Source organism: Pelophylax lessonae, assembly GCF_965119305.1.
Source record: "Pelophylax lessonae genome assembly, chromosome: 8".
In the NCBI taxonomy this organism is placed as follows: Eukaryota; Metazoa; Chordata; class Amphibia; order Anura; family Ranidae; genus Pelophylax; species Pelophylax lessonae.
In genome coordinates, this window is record NC_138775.1 from 62,144,227 (window position 1) to 62,165,511 (window position 21,285).

Sequence of the window (21,285 nt, forward strand, 5' to 3'; positions counted from 1 at the left end):
TTTATTAGGGAAATTACAGGAAAGAGTATCACGGAAGACCCATGGACGTGTTTATTTCATAAAACAGATAAATCACAAAAGCAGTGTAAAAACACGATTGTTCCAAATCTGATAACTGCAGCAAAAGTGGCAATACCAAAAAAAAAAAAAAAAAAAGAAGCAGAAAGCCCCACCCTTAAAGATTGGTTTATTGGAATTGAATTGAGTATATATATATATATATATATATATATATATATATATATATATTATGGAATATCTAGGTAGTAGAGAAGAGGATGGGGTAGAGAGTTTCTCAAATAAATGGAGAAAATGGGCAGACTTTAAAAAGACTAATAAATATATAGAGGTAAGGGTTGGCGACTATGTAAATGTAGATATAGTAGAAGAGGCACAAGACAAGAATGTAATAGAGGGGGGTAAAATAAATGGGGAGGGAAGGGATATGGGATTGTGGGATAAGGAGGAAAATATTTGCATTGAAATATGTGAAATATTTTTGTATTTGTTTAATTACACTGTATTGAAAACCAATAAAAACTAAAAAAAAAAGAAAAAAAAAGACCAGTGATCCCTGCTTCAGTACAATGTCCCTTATAGAAAGAACTGTGCTCGGACATGGTTTGTACTCACACTGAAGCAAACTGTACTGGACAACAAGTGAACTGTGCCTGGGACCACCTTTTCCAAGTGGTCCCGGCATGGTATGCTTAACTGATCCCAGGCACAGTTAAGAGCACTCACATTATACAAATGAAATGGTCCAGGGGGGCCGAACTGCATCCGGGACTGGTTCAAACTGCTTAGTTTTCAACAGAAATCCTTCCAACCTATTTTATCTGTATTTATCTCTCTGGACAGGAACTGGTGACGAGTAGTAATAGCAATGTGGTGATTTCACTTATCCGGCTCTTTGAGATGCTAATTTTTGATGCTGTGAAAGAAGAACCTACTAATAAGAGCATTCGTATTTGGATTATGGTAAGTATGTGATTTTCACTAAATAACAGATCATCACCCAACTTTCATGTTTTTTTTTTTTGCCCTGTGCTTGTTACAATGCTTATGATCAGTAACAGAGAACTAAGAGTGATACCTTTTTGGTCATTGGAGACCTAAAAGAGACCAGTTAGAGACCCCATACAGCAAAGTCCATAAAAGTAAACATATTAAAAAAGTTTGGAGTTAGTTTCATTTGATATTTTACCTAGTGTACAGTATATGATTTAGGCGTTATGCATTATACCTGTTTCATTTTACTAAGTATATAAAATATTTATTTTGCAAATAAACCTTCATTACAAGAGTTTTCAGCCTTCCTTTCAAACTGCCTATCTTTGATTGAAAATTTTATCTAGTGTTGAGCAGATGCAGCATGCTTTGGGTGCATTCAGCCTGCATTTATGATCAGTTTAAGACACTTCTTTTTTTAAGTGTACTGTATATTAGAGATAGACTATATCGACTATTTATCGATTATATTGATGATATATCAATGATATATTGACTATATTAAGGCCAATATATTGAGGGCCAATATGCACTTTCCCCGATATATCGGTATCGGCCCCAGAGGTTACCGATATTGCCGATATTACTGTATGTAATATTAGTGTATGTAAAATCCTAGAAACCACTTTATTAGTGTTTTATATAATGTCCAGTGTGTGTTTTCGTAATCTAATAGTGTGAAATACCTTCATTACATTGCCGCTTGGCCCTTCCGTGACCCCCAGCTGTCAGTGGGGGAGGATAGAAGGACAGCAGAGCGGGAGATGTAACGAAGGTATTTCACACTATTCTAATCTAATACCCAGCGCTTCTGTGTACACTGCAGAGGGGAGGGGCTGAGATCCTCCTCTGAAAGCTATGAGAGGAGAAAACAGCAGAGTGGGAGATTAGCGAGGAGAGTCTGGAGCAGCGATGTAATGAAGGTATTTCCCACTATTCTATTACAAAAACACACACTGGACATTATATAAAATACTAATAAAGTGGATTCTACGATTTTAATGACACTAAACTAGGTTCACACAGGATTCCTGGCAGGCAGGGAGGGAAGGGAAGACCGCACATTACAGCTAAAAGACCTACCCCACATATTCAGCACCAGATTTGTGTCAAAAATTGTCTTTATTTTTCAAAACTTTAAATGTACAAAATATCGGCCCATATCGGCCGATACCGATATGCAATGGCCAAAATATCTGTATCGGCAACGAAAAACCGATGTCGGCCGATCCCTTATGTATATCTTAATTGAGAATGTGGTTGACATGTGGTGCTTCAACATTTGGCCAATAAGAGTAACATGCATTTACAGTCAATTTGCAACAGAGAACACAATAGAGACAGTGTTACCCCCGTTATTATTCTCTCTACCCCTGTTTGAGAGATTTTGCTTACTTCATGTCTCAGTAACCACGTGAGAAGTGAAAGAAAAAGTCCCCAAGAGATAAAAGCAACCATAAAGAGGTTCTGAGCCTTCCACACTCTAAATTGAAAAGCAAACATTTTGGTGGAGTTTTGCTTTAACATAGAAACTCTAGGAATAAATAGGAAGTTAAAGCAAAACTTCACTTTCTTAATCAACATTGACTATTTTTCAATCCTTACGCTGTTAATAAATAGATGGGAAAGTATATCATATTTACTTGGTTCAAACTGTTTTTTTCATATTTCTTTAGTTACTTCCTAGTTTTCGTGCCTAGGCAAGTGATGTCATACATCCTAGGAGTCTTCAGGAGGGGAGGAGGGGTTTTCTCTGCTAAGCACACCCTTCTGCCTACATGCCTGAGCTAAGGGCAGAGGGATTCCAGGAAGTACATCTTACATTAATTATCTGTCCTTTCTCAAGGTGACCATGGCCAGAAATGCTAAGGGGGGTGTTTTGCTAAGTGATTTCTCAGTAAAATAAAGCATGGAGACATTGATGGATAGGTTAACTTGTTTTAAATATTAAAAATAAATTAAATCTTCTATTATTCTGCACAGTTTTCTGGTCTAATTCTACAATTCACCAGGGTGACTTTGATGTTAAAGGGCCAGGGTCAGCAACCTTTTTCCATTTAAGGGCCAGATTCAATGTATGTTAATGCATGGAGGGCCGCATTCACCTGCTAATAAATGAAGATAACATTACACAGCCCCTGCACCTCTGGCCCCCATTACATTACACAGCCCCCGCACCTCTGGCCCTCTTATATTACACAGCCCCCTGCACCTCTGGACCCCTTTATATTACAAAGCCCCCGCACCTCTGGCCCCCTTTACATTACACACTCCCCTGCACTTCTTGACCCCTTTACATTACACTACCACTGTACCTCTGGCCCTCTTTACAATACAACAGCCCCCACACCTCTGGATCCCTTTACATTACAAAGCCCCCACATCTCTGGACCCCTTTACATTACACAGCCCCCTGCACCTCTGGAACCCTTTTCATTACACAGCCCCCGCACCTCTTGACCCCCTTACATTACATAGCCCCATTCCTCTGGACCCCTTTACATTACACAGCCCCTGTACCTCTGGACCTTTTTACATTACACAGCCCCCTCTGCTTATTACACATCCGCCCCTGCACATCACACAGCCCCCCTACCCAACCTCCCTGCATATTACAGAGCCCTCTGCTGCATATTACACAGCCCCCCCTGCATATTGTACAGCCCCCCCTACACATACTCCCTGCATATTACACAGCCCCCCCTTGCAGCTTCAAAAGCTACTATTTAAGCCACTTTTTTATGTTTACACAAACATCCCTATTTTCTAAAGACAAGTGTCCCAGTGCCTGTGCTTTGTTAATAAATTTCCGAGTGCCACTCGGTTCTCACGTGACCGGCCAACTCTCTCCTTCTCTCCTCCTCCCCTCCCTGCTGACATCAGCAGGGGACTCTCAGCCCCTCCCACTCTAGCTGTCGGATTTGGAGAGGGGCGAGCCAGCCGGTCACGTGAGCAGTGGGACACTTGTCATTAGCAAACAGGGACGTTTGTGTAAACATAACAAAGTGGCTTTACAACCACTTTAAACTGTCCGCGGGCCTGGTGCAAGTGAATTCATCACGTGCACTGATGGGCCGGACATTTAGCGTCAGCGGGCCAGGTTCGTAGGTTGCCGACCCTGTATAGGTGGAAACCCCGTTACGTGTTCCCGCTTCTTCTGCCTTAATTGTCTTAGTAACCCTTGGATATCTGTCTTCTTCTAGGCTTGCTTTGCTTTCTCCATGGTGTGGTCTGTTGGTGGCTGCTGTGATGCTGACAGCCGGAGCAAGTTTGATGCTTTTCTCAAGGAGATCACAGCAGGGAAAAATAAGCAGAATCCGATCCCAGCATCTATAGGGAAATGGGAATGTCCTTTTGATGATAAAGGCCTGGTATATGATTTCATGTATGAGGTAAAGTACATTTATGAAACCAAAAAGTGTTCAAATGAAGCTAACTGTTTCCAAAACAACGGTAATCAGTCAAGAAATATCTCTTATTGTTCTGACTATCCTATACTGTAAAATGAGACATTTGATTGGTTTCTGTTGGTTACCTTGTATAATTAAACTTTACATAATTTTTTTAAGTGAGGGTCTGTGTGCTTTTCCTTCCATTTGTAGGTGTGGCCTATGCCCAATCAGAGAGAGACCATTCACAGAGTTCTGGATGTTATAATTTATCTTGTAGATTTTTTACAGGTTAGCGTTATTGAAAGAAGACAGTTTGCACTGATGAGAAGAAATATTGCATTTGGTATTATACAGTGCCACCAGGCTTTGGCCCTTATTACTGAAAGTATCAATAATTGTATAGTCCTGTGAGCACCCAAGATATATAAAGATTATTGCTGCAGGCACTCCACTATCTCATAAGTGTAAATACAATTATCCCCAAAAAAATGCCGAGCATAAAATATAAATATAGGGCAATTTTTAAAATTGCAATAAAATTGTTGATCTTAAAAAAAAATAATAATAATAAGTGGCATACATCAACCTCCAATAAATCAAAATCACAAGTAGATCATAAAATCTATATTGTATATATGCGGGCCAATATAACTATAATGTGCAGTGAGGAAAAAGTCCATATAATGCAGTACATAAAAAAAAGAGAAAAAAAAAGACCTATCGATAACTCCAGGTGTGAACACATGATTCGAGTACCCCTATTATATAGGGTCTCACACCAAGATAGCTGCCAGAGACTCCAAGGGGTTGCAGTATCCAATCAAACAGCTGGCTCCTCTGAGATACTGACTGAGTCCCTAGGGGAGAATTCCCCAAGCAGACTCTACTATATCTGTAATAATGGCAAAGTGTCACCTACAGAACAAAGGGGGACCTGCACCTGATTTTCATGTTTATACCCTTGTTTAAAATGATTCTGAAACTATTCTTTTGAGGGAATCTATTCCACATGCTCACAGCTGTTATGGTGAAGAAACCTTTCCGTATTTGGACATTAAATAATTTTTCCTCCAGATGTAAAGATGTGTCCTCTGTGATGACATTAAAGTGAATAACTCAACATCATGTTTACTCAATATGGCCCACTTTTGTATTTATACACGTTGATCATATCCCCCTTAATTTCCTCTTCTCGAGAGAGAATAAATTCAATTCCTCTTATCTTTCCTTATAGCTGAGCTCCTCCATGCCTCTTATCAGTTTGGTTGCCCTTCTCTGCACTCTCTCTGGTTCCCAAATATCATTTTTGTGAACTGGTGCCTAAACCTGAAGTGCATATTCCAGATGAGGTCTTACTAATGATTTATACAGAGGGAAAAATGATATTTCTCTCTGGAGTCTATACCTCTCTTAATACAAGAAAGATTTTGCTTGCTTTGGAACCCATTGCTTGGCATTGTATGCCATTATTATGCTTATGATCTATCAGAGCACCCAGATCCTTCTCTATCTTTGATTCCCCCAGTTGCACTCCCCCTAGTATGCACGATGCATGCATATTCTTTGCCCCAAAATGCATAACTTTACATTTATTAATAATAAACCTCATTTGCCACATAGTTGCCCAATTAAACAGTTCATTGAGGTTGGCTTGTAAGATGGAGACATTCTGTAAAGATGGTATTCCACTGCATAGCTTGGTGTCATCTGCAAATACTAAAATGCTACTTTTAATCCCAAACCCTATATAATTTATAAATATATTAAAAAGTAAGGGTCCCAACACTGAACCTTGGGGTACATCACTGATAACCTTAGACCATTCAAAGTATGAATCATTAACCACTACTCTCTAAATACGGTCTTTTAGCCAGTTTTAAATCCATTTACACACTGATTTTATACAGACTTGTAGACTCAACCTTACACATTAGCCGTGTGTGGGGAACTGTGTCAACTGTGACACTTTTGCAAAATCCAAGTATACCACATCTACAGCCACTCCTTTGTCTAAGGTTTTAAAAAAATAAATCAGATTATTTTGACAACTTCTGTCTTTCATAAATCCATGCTGTCTTTTGCTTAAAATATTTTTGTTTCAGCAAGAACGCATCTATATAGTCTTTTATTAAACTCTCCAGTATTTTCCCAACTATAGAAGTTAAACTAACAGGTCTATAGTTACTTGGTAAAAACTTTGATCCCTTTTGTAATATAGGCACCACATTGGCCTTATGCCAATCCAGTGGTACTATTCCAGTCATTAAAAGTCCCTAAAATCAGAAACAATGGCTTGGAAATGACAGAGCTCAATTTTTTAATCCATGGCTGTATGATATCTGGTTCAGGTACTTTTTTCACCTTTATTCTGTCTAAATATTTCTGGATCATATCAGATTTGAGCCATTGTGTATCATTTGGTGCTGTGACAATACCATCCCCATTGTGGATATGAGCATCTCCATGCTCCTTTGTAAACACAGAGCTGAAGAAGGTATATTAAATAAATTTGCCTTCTCTTAGTTCCCAGTCACCCACTCTAGATTATTTTGTGAAGGGCCTACATACAAGCAATGCATTAGTCACTCTAATGTTCCCTCTCAAGTCTGGAGCTTGGAAACCCATTGTATTAAAGAATCAATAGGTGGCTTTGGAAGTGGTCAAGTTTAACTTTTACAGGAATAAGTAAAATAGTAACTTCATCTACATATATCTACATACAGTATCTCACAAAAGTGTGTACACCCCTCACATTTTTGTAAATATGTTATTATATCTTTTCATGTGACAACACTGAAGAAATGACACTTTGCTACAATGTAAAGTAGTAAGTTTACAGCTTGTATAACAGTGTAAATTTGCTGTCCTTTCAAAATAACGCCATAAGACCACACAGCGGTTTAACAGGATAGGTTCCACTCAGAACAGGCCTAGCCATGGTCGATCAAAGAAGTTGAGTGCACGTGCTCAGAATCATATCCAGAGGTTGTCTTTGGGAAATAGACATATTAGTGCTGCCAGCATTGCTGCAGAGGTAGAAGGGGTGAGGGGTCAGCCTGTCAGTGCTCAGACCATACGCCGCACACTGCATCAAATTGGTCTGCATGGCTGTCATCCTAGAAGGAAGCCTCTTCTAAAGCTGATGCACAAGAAAGCCCGCAAACAGTTTGCTGAAGACAAGCAGACTAAGGACATGGATTACTGGAACCATGTCCTGTGGTCTGATGAGACCATGATAAACTTATTTGGTTCAGATGGTATCAAGCGTGTGTGGCGGCAACCAGGGGAGGCGTACAAAGATAAGTGTGTCTTGCCTATAGTCAAGCATGTGGTGGGAGTGCCATGGTCTGGGGCTGCATGAGTGCTGCCCGCACTGGGGAGCCACAGTTCATTGAGGGAACCATGAATGCCAACATGTACTGAGACATACTGACGCAGAGCATGATCCCCTTCCTTCAGAGATTGTGCCACAAGGCAGTATTCCAACATGATAAGGACCATAAACACACCACCAAGACGACCACTGCCTTGCTAAAAAAAGCTGAGAGTAAATGTGATGGACTGACAAAGCATGTCTCCAGACCTAAACCCTATTAAGCATCTGTGGGGCATCCTCAAACGTAAGCTGGAGGAGCGCAAGGTCTCTAAAATCCACCAGTTTCGTGATGTCGCCATGGAGGTGTGGAGGAGGACTCCAGTGACAACCTGTGAAGCTCTGGTAAACTCCATGCCCAAAAGGGTTAAGGCAGTGCTGGGAAATAATGATGGCCACACAAAATATTGGCCCTTTGGTCCCAATTTGGACATTTTCACTTAGGGGTGTACTCACTTTTGTTGCCAGCGGTGTAGACATTAATGGCTGTGTATTGATTTATTTTGAAGGGACAGCAAATTTACACTGTTATACAAGCTGTACACTGAATACTTTACTTTGTAGCAAACTGTCATTTCTTCAGTGTTGTCACATGAAAAGATATAATAAAAAATGTGAGGGGGGGTACTCACTTTTGTAATATATATATATATATAAAGAGAGAGAGAGAGAGAGTAGAGATAGAGAATAGAGAGAATAGCACCCTGATACATTCTGAATAGATGCTCTAAAACTCTAAAAAAAGTTTGGTGTTCTGTTCTTCAACTACATAATTTCTTAATCTTTACCTTTTTTTCTAGTTGAAAGGCAGGGGTCGCTGGGTTCACTGGAATGAATTTATCAAAAGCACAAATGTGGGGGACAAAAACACCAAAATTCAAGATATCATTGTCCCAACCATGGATACTGTCCGATATACGTTCCTCATGGACATGTCTATCAAGTACTCTAAGTAAGTCTCCTGTTTTTCTGTGTTAATCACTGGACACCCAATACCTGTACTGTGAAAGCTGTGCCCCAAAAAAAGACAAGCAGAAAGCAAAGGACTAGTCACCAACAGGGGTCAAGTCCTGGGAAAAGAAGTGTGGGAACTCACCCAGGATCCCCCCTTGACATTGCAAAAAAAGTACCTAAAATGCCCGTATTCTGTGGTAAACAGTGCAAATATCAATATTTTAAATTATAAACATGTAGATAGTGCTATTAGCAATGTGTTTAAGTTAAACAAAAGTCAAAAGACATATTTCTCCATTTACAAGGAGGTCAGGTTAATATAACCCAGCCAACAAAGAACATCACAGTCTGCAGGATTCCCCCTTACAATGCAAGGGAACTCTGACATAAAGAGGAATTCTGCAGATCATGCTCTAAAAGGGAACTCTGATATAAGGTGACCAGAGACCACCTTATATCAGAGTCCACTGCATTCCCCTTTACATCAGAGTTCCCACTTACATCAGGGTCTGCAGCATTGCCCTTTACATCAGAGCTCCCCTTCACATCAGCGTCCACAGAGTTCCCCCTTGCACTGTAAGGGGGAATCCTGCAGACTGATGTAAAGGGTAATACCGGGAACTCTGATGTAGGGGGGACTCTGGGGACCAGAGACCCCCTTCTGCAGAGCGAATGCACTAAGGAAGGGGGGTGGGTCCTGATATAAGGAGGAACCTTTGTAGGTGGTGCAGGTTTTTAAGGATTAAATTAGATGGTGAGGAGGCATCATAATGCTTCCTTGCCACCTAGCAAACACCCTCTGAAAAGTGATCCATTGTGATTCACTCTTCAGAGGGCAACACTAGTGTACCCTAATTTACAGCAATGCCCCTCAGATGCGGGAATCCTGCAAATCTACTGCGGGGTCCCGCATCTCATTCAACTCGCAGGCAGTTCACACTGCCATATACAAATTGCTGGGGCTGTCAATACAAAGTTAACCACCCCTCCAGATCAGTTTGCATACCACAATGCGAACTGTCAGTTCCAACATGAATCAGATCGCATGGGTGTGAACACCCATTCGATCCGATCCTGGTGCGGACCCAAAAAAGGGTCCTGTGCGAGTTGTGTCCCAATGCGATGCAAATTCAGCCATGCAATATGTATGGCTGAATTTGCATCGCACACACATCACATGTGATTTGCACAGCAGTGCGCTGCACATCACATGTGAGGTCTGTCCATGCATATATGTGATATGTCAGAGACTGATGACGTGATACAAAAGATGGCCAGAGACTGCAGACATGATAGAAGATAGAGGAGCACAAGGGGGGGCCAGGGAAAGCAGAGAGCACTGGAGGAGCTGAAGGGCACAGGGGGGGGGGAGGCTGGAGAGAATTAAGGGGGGTTTGGAAAGCATTGCAGGGGGGTTGGAAGGTTCAGGAGGTGGAGAGCACTGGGGGGGGGAAGCACTGGGGGGGGCAGGGAAAACCAGGGGGGTGGAGAGCACGGGGGGAGGGGGCGAACTGGAGAGCACTGGGGGGGAGGGGACTGGAGGAGCCAGAGAGCATGGGGGGAGATGAAAAGCACTGGGGGGGGCTAAAGAGTACTGGGGGGGGCTAAAGGGCATGGGGGGGTTAAAGAGCACGGGGGGGGTTAAAGAGCACTGGTGGGGTTAAGAGCATGGGGGGGTTAAGAGCACTGGTAGGGGTCTAAAGATCACGGGGGGGGGCTAAGACACTGGGGGGGTTAAGAGCACTGGGGGGGGGCTAAAGAGCACTGGGAGGAGGGGATAGAGAGCACTGGGGGACCAGCAAAATAAGTTGTATAGGAGGGGGATGGGGCAGCTGCATAAAGAGGAATTGATCTTATATGGAAAGATCAATTCCTCTATATGCTGCCGCCCCATACCCCTCCTATCCAGCACTCATGAGGCTGCACAGCATGACAGCAGGCACTTACCTTCTTTCCACCGCCGCCGCACCCCCCCCCCCCCCGCGAGCAGCGGAGACTGAAGGAGCTGTCACAGTGGCACTGTACCTTCCTTCACACAGAGAGGCAGCCCCGGGGGGCCGTGCAGGACACCGGCCTGACACCCGGCCCCCCCTCGCCGCTGGTACGCCACTGCCCTGGACTGCCCACAGCGCCGGCCGGGCTCCCCTGTGTTCCATGGGAGCTGGTATAGTCAGTGGACTATTTTATCAGTTTCGGGTAGGCGGATTAATCAGCGTTCCCAGCCTGTCACCATCTATTCACATTGAAGGCAGGTGACCAGGCTGGAGTTGAATAGCGCGCTGCGGAATCTGCCTACCCGAAATTGATAAAATAGTCCACTGACTTTACCCACTCCCGTGGAACGCAGGGGGCCCGGAGACATTTTTTTTCTACATAGCTGCACAGCGGGGGATTGTGGTTTCCCCTTGACAGCGGCCCTGCCTGCAGGACGTGGCTGGCAATGAGAACGGCGTTCCTGCTGTGAAAAAAGTACGGGGACGCCGTTCCCATGCGTTCCTGCAGGACTCGAGCTCTGGTCACCAGTATTGCTTTTAGGTTTCATGCAGCTGATGTTTTACCCGCCACTTTTTTTTACCATGCCTTGTTCTGAACTATCTCTTTGTTGGATTGGTCATCTTGGTAGAGACAGGGCTTTGCTTACTCATATCAGAGATAATGATAACTGATAACTAGTGATCTGGTGACAGGTGAAGTAAAGATCAAGAAGCAGCAGGATATGTGGAGAAGGCACAGATCCACAAGTTAATGAAGTAGGGAGATCCTTGCACTGCAAGTTCTCAGGTATAGGTTTTTCTTCAGCAAGGAGAACAGTAAGCAGCAGCACAGCAGCGACCTCACCAGATCTCCCTGCAAATCTTGTGACTCTCAGTCAGAGGCAGCAGTACCTTAGATGATCTTATACTGCAGATATACAGCTACAAGTCTATAGGCACAGAAGGGCATATACACAGTAAGTGCACTGCTATTTTTAAGGAAGCATTTAGGACAAACTGTACATTTTTCATGGTACAGGTTAAGCACAATTAAAATTTTTAGACCTTTTCTATAATCTATCAGTTCTTTACTTCTTCAATTCAGTTCCACATTAATACAAACTTATTTATTTTTTAACAGCAGTCATTTTTGCTATTTATTTGACTATTTTCCTTTTTCGTTAGGCCCTTGCTATTTGTAGGACCAACTGGTACAGGGAAATCGGTGTACGTGAAGGACAAGCTAATGAACAATCTTGACAAGGATACATTTTTTCCGTTCTTCATAAATTTTTCTGCTCGGACCAGTGCCAATCAAATACAGGTTTGTATCGTTTAGATGGAATGCTTTTCTCTGTATTGATTCCTCTGTAGAATTGACAGTCGTGGTGTCCTTTGTCATATTGACTTTTGAAACAGGAACAACTTAAGTACAGGTTATATGAATATATGTGATTATAATAAACAGTTTTCTTGCTTCAATTTGTCTGACAATAACTTCAGACTGGGTTGTCTCATATGGGATAAATCACTAATCTGACTTGCTCAGCTATGTGTGTATATTGCAGCTTAAGCTATAGAGCCTGTAAACAAAAGGATTTTTGGCAAGCAGGAAAAAAAAAATGTGTGAAAAAAACTGCAAGGTTCCACTTGCAGGCTACATAAGAGACCATGAAAAATATCTTTTATGTTTACCTGACAAAAATGTTTTTTTTTTTTTTTTGTATTTTTTAATTCTGATAATGTAAAATGTAAAAAGAAAATATGTGAAAAATTATATTACCTTTAAAGCCTCTGACTGTTTAGTTTATTGACCTCTAAGTTTTCAATAAGGCAGATTTTCAAGCTTTTACAAGCATAATAATGAATCAAAATTCTTCCAGAATATTGTTATGGACAGACTAGATAAAAGACGGAAAGGAGTATATGGACCTCCAATGGGGAAAAAATGTGTCATATTCGTGGATGACATGAATATGCCAGCCTTAGAAAAATATGGTGCACAACCACCTATTGAGCTTCTGAGACAGTTCTTTGACCATGGAAACTGGTAATTTGAAAATTAGAAACATTTTTCCAATGGTGTTTAGGATTGTTTGTAATTTATCTAAATGTTCATGTAAATTGTAATCACATTCACAGGTATGACCTAAAGGACACCTCCAAAATCACTCTGGTTGATGTGCAGCTGATTGCAGCTATGGGGCCCCCGGGCGGTGGGAGAAATGCAGTGACACCACGATTCTTGCGTCATTTCAACATTTGTACTATCAATGCCTTTAGTGATGAGACCATGGTGCGCATCTTCTCAGCAGTTGTGGCATTCTACCTGAGAAATAACGAGTTTTCCCCTGAATACTTTACAGTTGGGAACCAAATTGTGAATGGCACAATGGAGGTAAGGAAAAGGCTTTCAGTCAGTAGATAAACAAAGTTTGTAAATAGGAACAGGTCATTTAGCAGTGGTGGTGATGCAGAGAGAGAGAGATTGACCTTTACTTTGTAGAATTGTCTGTTGCACACCAATTTTGGATCATGCCAACTTTGTAGTAGACTGCTCATTTTAATTCATTTTTATGGCCATTACAAGGGAGGACTGGGCAGCAGAGCTTTCACTTTCTGGGCCAGTACAGATACATGTTGGACTAGTGGCCTTCTGTGAGATACACCCCAGATTCAACACCAATCAGCAGGAACTGCAGCCAATGACAACTACTGGGTGTTATAATGCTACCAAACCCGTTTAGACCTGTGATCACTGTTTAACATAGCAAAGTCTTCCAATATTCACCTCCTTTGCAGATCATTGGAGTAAATCCCAACTACATTGCTACAAGGCTCTCCTCATCCCTCACCTGACCAAAGGGTACTGGCTCAAAAAAGTTCCATGATCCATTAATATAAAAAGCAGACAAGCAAAATGAAGCTCCTCAACTTCAAAGAGTCCAAGATACATTTATTGGTATCACCTGATACAGAGAAAATCCACTTGCTGTTCTTATGCATTTCGCTCCTGTTGGAGAGAAATGAGTAAGAGGAGCAGGTAGATTTTCTTTGAATTAGGTGATACCAATAAATGTATCTTGGATTCTTTGAAGTTAAGCAGCTTCATTTCTGGTTTTCTGCTTTTAGGGCATAGATATTTGAATGTTATAAAACCAAATGCAGAAAGCTACAAAGATAGGAAAGTGATTTCATACAATTTCCATAGAGTAGCAAACATCTTGTTCAACCTTTAAAGTGTTTATATATTTAAAATTCAGCTCTTATAACCCCCCGTGTTTTGCATATAAATATATGAAAAGGCACTGGGCCACAACTTAAGTGTTGCTCTTTCTTTAGCCCACTGGAAACGTCCCTACCCTAAAAAGGCCAGTTGGTTGTATTTGCATCCTCAGGTCGAAGTTCCCTATCCTCCCCAGATCATTGCCCATGAAACACAACTGGTTTCATTGCTTAATATCTGTAATAAAAGTTTATACTGTGCATTGCTGTCTTTTAGCTGTCATTAGACATTGATAGTTGAGAAATAAAATAGGGAATTTAACCTGGTAGCTAGAGAGCAATGTGATTTTTTTCAGGCAACTTGATAAATGAGTTTTACATCTCAGATATGTTACAAAAACAGATATAAAATCTGGATGAGGATACAGGATCTTCTCTGAACTGAGTTTACTATTATAAAGGGAAAATATAGACATCTTTCTGCTGACTGGAGAAGAGACGCCTGAGAGGGGACATGATAGCAATTTATAAATATCTCAATGGTGATCTCAGCATAGAAAAAAAGCTATTCAGTTGTAGGGAGTGCATGAGAATTCGAGGGCATACATTGCGATTAGAGGAGAAGCGTTTTAACCTCAGGCAACGTGGGGGGTTCTTTACTGTTAGAGCTACAAGATTGTAGAATTCTCTACCACAAGAGGTGGTTTTTGCGGGAAGTATGGTGGCTTTCAAAAGACTCTTAGACGTACATCTCAAGGATCAGAATATTCATGGGTATGTGAGATGATTACGGCCACACACACCTACACAGGTTGAACTGGATGGACTATTGTCTTTATTCAGCCTCACCTACTATGTAACTATGTAACTATGACTTAATTGACAGAAATGCATTCTAGTTAACTGCTTCATAGCCTCTCTCCTAAAATGACTGAAAACAAATATTATTTACAATAAAGATCTGTTCATTTACAGATAATTTACGGTACCAAACATTTCAGTACCTTCATATATGGAGGCATAGTAGATGTCCTATAATCCTATAAATTGATCAGATTGATTAGAGGACACTGTAGCCAGTTGCTATTTAGCCTCTCCCTAGTCAAAAATAGCTGGTAACCGAAATTCACATGTGACATTCAACTATACCAAACATGTCATATATTAGTTTGCTATATAACTGGACAGGTTTTTTACCGATTTACTAAAATCAATAGAAAAACGGATGAATTAACACATTTCTTTTTCTGTTTGCTAACTTTAGGTGTACAAAAAGGCAATGGAGAACTTGCTCCCCACCCCTGCCAAATCCCATTACACTTTTAATCTTCGGGACTTCTCTCGGGTGGTTCAGGGATGCCTGCTTATCAAGAAAGAAGCTGTAGAGAACAAGCGTGTCATGGTGCGGCTGTTCGTCCATGAGGTGCTGCGAGTGTTCTATGACCGCCTAGTGGATGACCAGGACCGATCCTGGCTATTCAAACTGACTAAAGATGTAGTTAAAGAGCATTTCAAGGAAAATTTTGAATCTGTCTTTGAGCATCTGAAACAAGGAAATGAGCCTGTAAGTCTTTTTTTTTTTTTTTTACTTTGCTTTATGTATATCAGCCCTATTTTGTGGATGACTTTGTACTTTCAGATTACTATAGGTTGAGATTTTGAGCTATTTATTGAGGGACCTTGACACTGAGGTTGTAACTATCAGAGGGGCAGCAGGGACTGTGCTGCTTATTACCATAATTATATACAGTATTCTGGCAGAAGGAGCACCAGACATACACATGTCAATGGAGTCTGTTGTTCAGTAAATCACTAAGGTGCTGTGTTAGGTTTTAGAGCAGTTTTTGCCATTCACTTTGAGTAAAAACTATTATGGTAGTCATCATTCTCTGTAAATGTGCAATGACAATTTCTAAATTAAAGAAAAAAAAATGTTAGATTTATTCTCAGTAGGCAATACTGTCTCTGTTCTTAGTAAATACTATAGTTCTAGATCAGCCTTTCTCAACCTCTTTAACATAAAGGCACCCTTGATATAAATTATAGGTCTTGGGGAATCCCTGATAAAATATATTATTTCAGTTAATGGGACATTACCAGGAACTGTTGAGTGTGTATATATATATATATACAGCAAATACAAGAATAATTAAAGGAAAATCAAATGTGTCCTACTTGTTTGACATACAGGACTGGTCTAAATGTAAAAATAATTTTCAGCAATATTAATAAATGTAGAAAATAATCATCATAATAATAATAATTGCTAGAAAAGTGCAGACTGTGAAAACTGTTGTGTTCCAATTACATTAATAGTTAGTGGAAAGGCTACACTTACATTGGTGGTCAGTGCCACGTTATATTGGTGGGGATTGAGAAGAATGTTTATTATATTTGTGGTCAGTGGGAAGAATACTTGTTATACTGGGGGTCAGTGTGAATAATGACCCCTTACAGATCGGTAAAATGATCATTGGTGTTGATGGTAATTTACCTGGGAGGCAGAAATTCTCAATCCTCAAGGAACCACTAGCAACTGCTGGAGGAACCCTAGGGATCTGCAAAAGCCTGGTTGAGAAAGGCTATTCTAGATCCTGGTTGCTGTAAAGTTATAATGCCAGCTTCTGGGTCTGCATCCCAGCAGAATCCTTCTCAAAAAAGGATTCTGTATCATTCACAAAGGAAATGTGCAGATAGTAAAGTGGCACAGCGTTTGGTGAAACCACTGTGTCATAAGGGGTGACAAACAACGAATGTGCAGAACAAATGCTACAGTGGTGTAGGTCTGATGGGCAGTCAGAGCAAGTGGGCCGATGGTCAGATCAGTAGCAGAAAAACCAGAGTCCAAGTTCCAAACAGGCAGACTGAGCAATGTCAAAATGCAAACAAAGCAAGCCCAAATGTAAAATTCTCCTGTGTTGCTTTGGCTTGCTTCCGAGATGCCTATGCTTAGATCATGAGTTGTTTTAGGTTGCCTTCACTTCCATATTGCAGCGATAACAGTATGATGATAAGAATTAGCACAGTGAAAGTTTCAGGCAAAGGCTAAATGTCCATCAGTTTCTTACTCTTTCTTGATTAGGGCTGGTGTGTTATGCAAAGCCCTGAGCAACAGTGCTGAGTAGCAACTAGCAGATGGTGAAGGCACTTGGCTAATTACTACAGTACACAGTTCTCTTCAATGTGGAGGCTAGATCCCATTCTTGTAGACTTTCCAGTCCTTTCTGTGGACTGTGAGTTGCCTCCTGGCAGCCTAGGCAAAGCATTAAGAAAGAGCTAATGAAGACAAATGCCACTCTAATACGGGTGGCAAATCCTAGACAGATGATATTTCAGGCCACCTAAGTTTTTCCTTTCATGCCTAGCTACTATTAGAGTTTCAGCTTTCCTGAAGACTGCAGAGGATGTAAAGCTGGCCTCTGTGCTACTGTTGGAAGCCCTTGGTCAATGAGCTATAATGAAAGATGTACTTTTTGCTTTTAACATGGCTTTTTTATAGCAACAGATAACAGGAATGGGATGGAGAGCTTGGGGTAACTATAATAAATGTACTCTTGGTTCCTGCTGTATAGAGTTTTTCATTGGAGATATTATTGTAAATATAAAAAAAATTATGATTGTAATATTGCAGACCTCCGAGGAAGATATTAGGAATCTTCTGTTCGGTGACTATATGAACCCTGACCTGGAAGGAGATGAACGTCTGTATTCAGAGATACCAAGTGTGCAGCAGTTTAATGATGTAGTGGAGAGATGTCTGGACGAATACAACCAGACTCACAAGACCCGTATGAACCTGGTTATATTCAGGTTTGCCTTTTCATCTAATCTTTTATTTTTCATACATTCCATGTGTATTTTGATATTAAATTATTTTACTTGTTTTTCATTACCTTATGCCATCAAAATAAAATATTTTAAACAGCCCATCCAATAGTGATATCTCTATTATACGTGGAGTTTGGTGAGCTGAGTTTCTTTGGCACTTTAGTGCTGAGATTTCCTTGCAGGGGTTTCATGTTCATACTTTGCAGTCTCTCTTCCTTCACCAATCAGGGTTTTCTCACTCCTTCTGTTGCATTTCCCAAAATATAAAATGCTTTTAAAATCCAACAGAAAGAGTAGAAGCCCCTTGGTAATTCTAAAATAGGTGAGTGAACCTGAGAACATAAGAAAAAAAACATAAACTTTGGCTTTGGTATCTTCATGTTAATGTTGTTAGGTATCAAGGAGATTGAAAAAGCCTTGGGCATCTGCAGCTGCTACGTAGGCAACTAGCTGGATAAGGCTGGCCACACACATTAGAAGACTTATAAAAGCCATATCCAACGTATATGCTATGTACTGTAGTATATATATATATATATATATTTATAGAAGACGCACATAGAAGACACCTTAGGCGTCCCGTGATTTGTGGAGATTTGGGATCGCGGGCATAATCGAGGAGATTCCACCTGCAACGCCTACATATCAACAGAGCCTAAAGTAGCAGTGTGATAAGTATAAATGGGCATTGTAATTAGGCACACTATGATGTGTAAATGGCCACTGTGATGTGAAAATGGCTGTAATGTAACGGGGCGCTGTGATGTGATAAGGGGTACTGTGATTGCAGGGGGCCCAAGAAAATGTTTGCCCAGGGTCCAACCCATGATAAAGATGGCTCTGATGACACCCCTGCCCATTATATATGAAAATATCATAATCAAGCAATGGACATCTTCTTTCAGGCTAACTATAATGGATGGTGTAGCTTGTATGACTTGCCATCAATTAACATACTGTATATACATAAATATTGTCATATATATTTCTATAACAGATATGTACTGGAACATTTATCACGTATTTGCCGGATATTGAAGCAGCCAGGTGGCAATGCCTTGCTGGTGGGAGTTGGAGGCAGTGGTCGACAATCGCTGACACGTTTGGCCACGTCTATGGCAAAAATGAGCATTTTCCAGCCAGAGATCTCCAAAAGCTATGGCATGAATGAATGGAGGGAAGATCTAAAGGTACATACACTGGCATAACCCTTCCTCACTTTGCTCTGGACATTTTGCAGTGTGCTATAACAATAATGGTATTGTTTATAGTAACTCCGTGATATTGGTAGATTGGGTTCAAAAGCTGTACAAACTTAGTTACATAGTTACATAGTTACATAGTTAGTGAGGTTGAAAAAAGACATGAGTCCATCCAGTTCAACCTATGATGTGTGTGTGTGTTTGCTTTTAGCCGTACATTGTATACCCCTGTATGTTGTGGTCTTTAAGGTGTCCATCTAACAGTTTTTTGAAACTATCAATGCTCCCTGCTGATACGACTGCTTGTGGAAGAGAATTCCACATCCTTACCGCTCTTACAGTGCAGAACCCCTTACGCACTTTAAGGTTAAACCGCCTTTCCTCTAGTTTTAGTGAGTGGCCACGTGTCTTATTGTATCTCCTTTCTCTGAATAGTTTGTTCCTTATGCTCGGGTCGCCAGTACAGTATTTGTACATTGATATCATATCCCCCCTCAATCGTCTCTTCTCCAGAGAGAATAAGTTCAGGGCTTGTAGTCTTTCTTCATAGCTGATGTCCTCCATCCCCCTAATTATTTTTGTTGCCCTTCTCTGGACTTTCTCCAGTTCCAGCACATCCTTTCTGAGGACCGGTGCCCAGAACTGGACAGCATACTCCAGATGTGGCCGGACCAGAGTCTTGTAGAGCGGGAGAATAATCTCTTTATTTCTGGAGTGAATCCCCTTTTTTATACATCCCAGTATTCTGTTGGCTTTGCTTGCTGCGGCCTGGCATTGCATGCCACTGCCAAGCCTGTTGTCTACCAGTACCCCTAAGTCCTTTTCCATCCTAGACTCACCCAGAGGTTCCCCCCCTAGCGAGTAGCTTGCTTTCTGGTTTCTGGCCCCCAAGTGCATTACTTTACATTTTTCAACATTAAATCTCATCTGCCATGTAGTTGCCCACTCCGTTATTTTGTTCAGGTCCGCTTGCAAGGTTTCCACATCCTGCATAGAAGATATTGGCATGCCTAATTTAGTATCATCCGCAAATACTGAGATTGTACTAGATATCCCCTCCTCTAGATCATTTATGAATAAATTAAACAGGATTGGTCCCAGGACAGAACCCTGGGGGACCCCACTTTCCACACCCGCCCAATCCGAGTACTCCCCATTAATCACCACCCTCTGTACTCTCCCCTGGAGCCAGTTCTCTATCCAGGTACTCACCTTATGGTCCATACCTACCTTCCTTAGTTTGTACAGTAATCGTTTGTGGGGAACGGTGTCGAAGGCCTTTGCAAAGTCCAGATACACCACATCCACAGGCTTACCTTTATCTAGGTGGCAGCTCACTTCATCGTAGAAGGTTAATAGATTGGTTTGGCACGAACGATTTTTCATGAATCCGTGCTGATTAATACTTATAATACCGTTTTCATTACTAAAGTCTTGTATGTGGTCCCTTAACATCCCCTCCAATATTTTGCAGACTACAGATGTTAGGCTGATCGGCCTATAGTTACCCGGGATATATCTCGGCCCCTTTTTAAATATTGGTACCACGTTGGCTTTTTTCCAATCAGCTGGCACCATACCCGTCTGTAAACTATCCTTAAAGATCAAGAATAATGGTCTGGCAATCACCTGGCTGAGCTCTTTAAGAACCCTCGGCAGCAAGCCATCCGGTCCCGGGGATTTATGTTAAGCTTCTCTAGTTTAGCTCTAAGTCTATCTTCTGTTAGCCATGGCGGCACTTCCTGAGGTGTATTATTTAGTTCGGCCTTAAAAGCTGGGTTCGTGTAGACCCCCGATTCCTTTGTGAAGACTGAAGAAAAGAAATTATTTAACACTTCCGCCTTTTCTCTGTCCTCAGTGGCCATTTTTCCTTTATCATCTTTTATGGGGCCAATGTGTTCTGGCCTCGCTTTCTTACTGTTTATATACTTAAAGAACTTCTTGGGGTTCTTTTTACTCTCCTCTGCTATATGTCTCTCGTGTTCTATTTTAGCCGCCCTGATTTCATCTTTACATTTCTTATTACACTCTTTATAATGCTTAAATGCTGCCACTGACCCCTCAGTCTTGTATTTTTTGAAGGCCTTTTCTTTAGCTCTAATATACATTTTTATGTTGGAGTTTAGCCACCCAGGGTTTAGTTTTGTTCTTTTAAATTTATTTCCCAGTGGAATGCACTGGCCCACCCCCTTGTTAAGTATGCTCTTGAAGCACTCCCATTTTTCCTCCGTGTTCTTTGTTCCCAGGGTTCTATCCCATTTGATATTTTCTAGCAGCGAGCACAGTTTAGGGAAATTGGCTCTTTTGAAATTCAGCGTCTTAATATT

The 21,285-nt window shown here is 41.2% G+C and overlaps 1 protein-coding gene across 1 annotated transcript in view; it reads left to right on the plus strand.

Moving 5' to 3' along the window:
• DNAH12 (dynein axonemal heavy chain 12) overlaps positions 1-21,285 on the plus strand; it is a 210,165-nt gene that overhangs the window by 108,685 nt on the left and 80,195 nt on the right. Inside the window, exons 35-43 of the mRNA XM_082264952.1 lie at positions 862-981; positions 4,215-4,403; positions 8,577-8,728; positions 11,889-12,027; positions 12,587-12,753; positions 12,846-13,101; positions 15,193-15,492; positions 17,560-17,738; positions 18,754-18,946. Coding sequence (XP_082121078.1) covers positions 862-981; positions 4,215-4,403; positions 8,577-8,728; positions 11,889-12,027; positions 12,587-12,753; positions 12,846-13,101; positions 15,193-15,492; positions 17,560-17,738; positions 18,754-18,946 — 1,695 coding nt within the window. The remainder of the gene's footprint in view (positions 1-861; positions 982-4,214; positions 4,404-8,576; positions 8,729-11,888; positions 12,028-12,586; positions 12,754-12,845; positions 13,102-15,192; positions 15,493-17,559; positions 17,739-18,753; positions 18,947-21,285) is intronic.